The 3,163-nt window shown below is 56.1% G+C and overlaps 1 protein-coding gene and 1 long non-coding RNA gene across 2 annotated transcripts in view; both read right to left on the reverse strand.

The window, feature by feature from the left end:
• Positions 1-1,098: 1,098 nt before the first annotated feature.
• Positions 1,099-2,529, reverse strand: LOC103901450. Its single transcript, XR_657735.1, has 2 exons — positions 2,032-2,529; positions 1,099-1,509 (listed from the first exon to the last, which is right to left on the reverse strand). It is a non-coding gene; the product is annotated as an uncharacterized LOC103901450 (long non-coding RNA).
• Positions 2,530-2,601: 72 nt separating this feature from the next.
• The window catches only part of HES1 (hes family bHLH transcription factor 1), a 13,979-nt gene continuing 13,417 nt past the window's right edge, over positions 2,602-3,163 (reverse strand). Inside the window, 1 exon segment of the mRNA XM_019472865.1 lies at positions 2,602-2,610. Coding sequence (XP_019328410.1) covers positions 2,602-2,610 — 9 coding nt within the window.

The raw sequence follows: 3,163 nt of genomic DNA on the forward strand, positions 1-3,163 counted from the left end.
GGCGGCGGCGCGCTCCCTCCCGCGCTCCCCGCGCTGCCTGGCAGCCCGCCACCGCGCCGGGGGTTCGCTCCTTTCTCACGACCTCTCAGGTTCCTGAGCTCATCTGGGAGCTATTCATTTCCTGCCAGAAACCCGCCTTGCCTGCTAAAAAAACCAGCTGGGCCGCAGAGCGGCCCAGGGCTTGGTACGAGGGCTCTCCCGGCTTAAATCATAAAGCTCCGGCTGTCTGGCTGGAATCAAAGGCAGGGCGGGCGCGGGGGCCCGTGCCATATGGTAGCACTTAAGAGCCAAGGAGGAAGCGAGGAGGGGTTTTTGCACCGCTTGCGAGGAGTGTGGGAAAAGTTAATTGACTTTAATGACAGGTTTCCCGGGACGGCAACAGCGGCCCAGGGAAGGGAGCTGCAGGGATACGAGGGGCAGCCAGGGATGTAAGCCCCGTGCTGGGTGGGGGGCATGGCAGAGTGTTGGGGGAGGCAGGCGAAGCCCCCTGCCTGTGGACCCCCATGCAGGTGCGCTGCAGGCAGGGGTGGAACGCTGCTCCCTCCAGCTCAGCACTCTCCAGGCTGCAAATGCACGCACCGGGTTGCGGCAAACTGCTTACAAACCCAAGGAGCGGTAATCTGAGGGGGACAGACCTGGCTCCAGCCCTCCCCAGGGTCTGGCCGGCAGGGCTCAGCAGGGTGTCTAGGGAAGCCAACAGGAGCTCCATCCTGTCCAGCAGCACTGAGTCCAGTCCCTTTTCCTACCTCTCCTGCACAGCCCCGTGCAGGGTCACTGCCAAACGAGAGGCCACCATCCAGCAGCTCAGCCCTGTCCCTTCCCTGGCACTTCCCATCCCTCCCTTACCCTTCCCTGCTCATCCCACGACCCCAGTTTGAAGGCACTTGCTGCACCTGAAGGGCAACTCCTGCACATAATGACCCATGGACCCACAGCCTGCATTTGTCATCCCAATTTGTCATGGGCTCAGTGAATTGGCATCAAGAGCGCGGCTCCTGGGAATTGCTCTGATCCCTTCAAAGCTCACAAACTCAAGCAGATCTCTCATGTCAACAGGCTGTGGGATAGAGTAAACACAGAAAGCTTTGGAGAAACCGGTCCAAGCATGGCATATCTGCTTTATACTAGGCTATTTAAACTCCATTAGCAAATAGGTTCGTCTTGTCTTTCACTCCTGGATCTGCTATGTGTTCTCCATTAGCCTACAGCAAAGTCTTTTTTTCTAATGTGCTTTCCGAACCAACTGCTTCAGCAGAAAAGGAAGACTCTGCTAAGCTGGAACAGCCTCAGCTCTTACAGGTGATGCGTTACCGGTCTGCATCAGCTCCACGCAGGTCAACCAGCAGCAGGAGTTGGTCTGATGTGATTCCCAGACAGACAGGTCCTGTGAGTGCTTCTCTGAACACAAGGTGGGCTCAGTCCTGCCCTCGGTACCTCCAGCACAGAAAGGTCACACTACAGCTGGTGGAAGGGAAGGCAGGCTCAGCGCCTGTACAGCTACACGCCTGCCTAGGGACAGCAAATCCAATATTCCCAACCCTGGCACACAAAACCTGGCTGCAAGATGCCACCATGAGGGTGGCAATGCAGGCAGGGCAGCAAGGTGTTGGGAGGCAGAAAAAGATCAGCCCCTGCAGCCCCTTTTAAAAGAGAGGTGCACTGGCCCCAACCTCATCAGCACACCCTGCAGAGAGATCCCAGACACTCCCGCCCCCCTCCAAAATCCATCCCAAGAAGTATTTTCAGATCAGGAAGATGTGTTTGTATACAGGGAGAAGGGGGGATAAGCCGGGGAGGGATTCAAACCCCAGCAGGTTTAATCTGTCTGGTCTCACACTCTCCCCAGCTTTCATTTCCCCAGCACCTGGATACAGTCAAGCACCTGGCTGATCCAGCCAAAATCCAACAAGCTTTTGCAGGAGGATTTGGAAGGAATCCCCAGTGGATCCTGGCACATTTTAAAGCTGTCCGCTCCGAGTTAGGACTTGTTAAGAAGGGCAATGCAAGCTGTAACCCGAAACTGCTGCTCACCTCTATCTAGGGCTTGCATCTTGCCTGGAAATGGGGCATCCCTAAGTCAAAGGGGTCAGTTACTGCTCACAGTTACAGAGATAGTCCGCACAGCCCCACATCACTCCCCCAGACACATGTTTTCCATATAATAGCAGAGGAAATGCCCAACTCTATCAAAAACACATGCAGAGCATTAATCATCAAGCAGAGCCTGGCTGGTGCTCAGGGCTGGGAACAGCTCTGTGCTTTTAAGTCCAGGTGGAGGTGATGCCCAGCGCCTGCTGCAGCCTGTCAGCCAGGAGACAGGAGCACTCGTGTCAGGCTTGTCCTGCGGAGAGCCGGTGTTTTTGTAACATGAGAAGCTGGCAGGCACCGCTCTCTAAATCAACTGCCTGAAGTCATTTGCGATTTACACCACGGCCCGGGAGCAGGCCCCTCCGGGTCCAGGGCAGGAGGCTCACCCAGGCAGCCTAGACTGGGAGCCGGGCTGTCAGGCTCTGTGCCGAATCCGTCTTGCTTTACCTGGGCTACTCCACTGCATCAGCCCGAGGAGCCAGGAACAGAGCGGAGGTGCCTCCCTCAGCGCATTCACCAGCTCTGCAAACATAAGCTCTTTTTAACAAGTCCGATCAGTTGAGCTGCTCCCAAGGAAGCAGTAATTACATCTGCCCCAGGGCAGGGAAGAGGGGACAGAGGGTCTGAGTGACAGCTCCAGCCTGGAGAGCAGGACAGGGCAGCCCTGGAGCAGCACGATCGACAGGCAGCCAGGAGCAAGCCAGGAGCTGCGCTCCTTCCTATGCACACATACCAGCAGTCCAACTTATCTCCAAAGGCCTTCCAAAATGGAAGAGACACTTTTATTTTAAGAGCATTCAAAGAGAAAAAAAAAAAAACCCCGATCTTTGGTGTCACATAAGGAAGGGGAGGGAAGGGAGAAAAAAGATCTCGTGTAAAACACGAAACACTGTCAAGGGAGTGCTATGGTACAAAGGCACAATCCAATATGAACATATAACCTATGTACAGCCGTGCCAGCAGCACGGGGTGCAGTGCTCAGTCCAGTCCGGTGCCTGCCACCCTCACCAGGGTCTCCAGACCGAGTCGGCTGTGCCAGGTGGCGGGCCAGGCGGCGAGGCAGCAGTGGCAGCTG

Source organism: Aptenodytes forsteri, unplaced genomic scaffold (genome assembly GCF_000699145.1).
Source record: "Aptenodytes forsteri isolate BGI_AS27 unplaced genomic scaffold, ASM69914v1 Scaffold404, whole genome shotgun sequence".
In the NCBI taxonomy this organism is placed as follows: Eukaryota; Metazoa; Chordata; class Aves; order Sphenisciformes; family Spheniscidae; genus Aptenodytes; species Aptenodytes forsteri.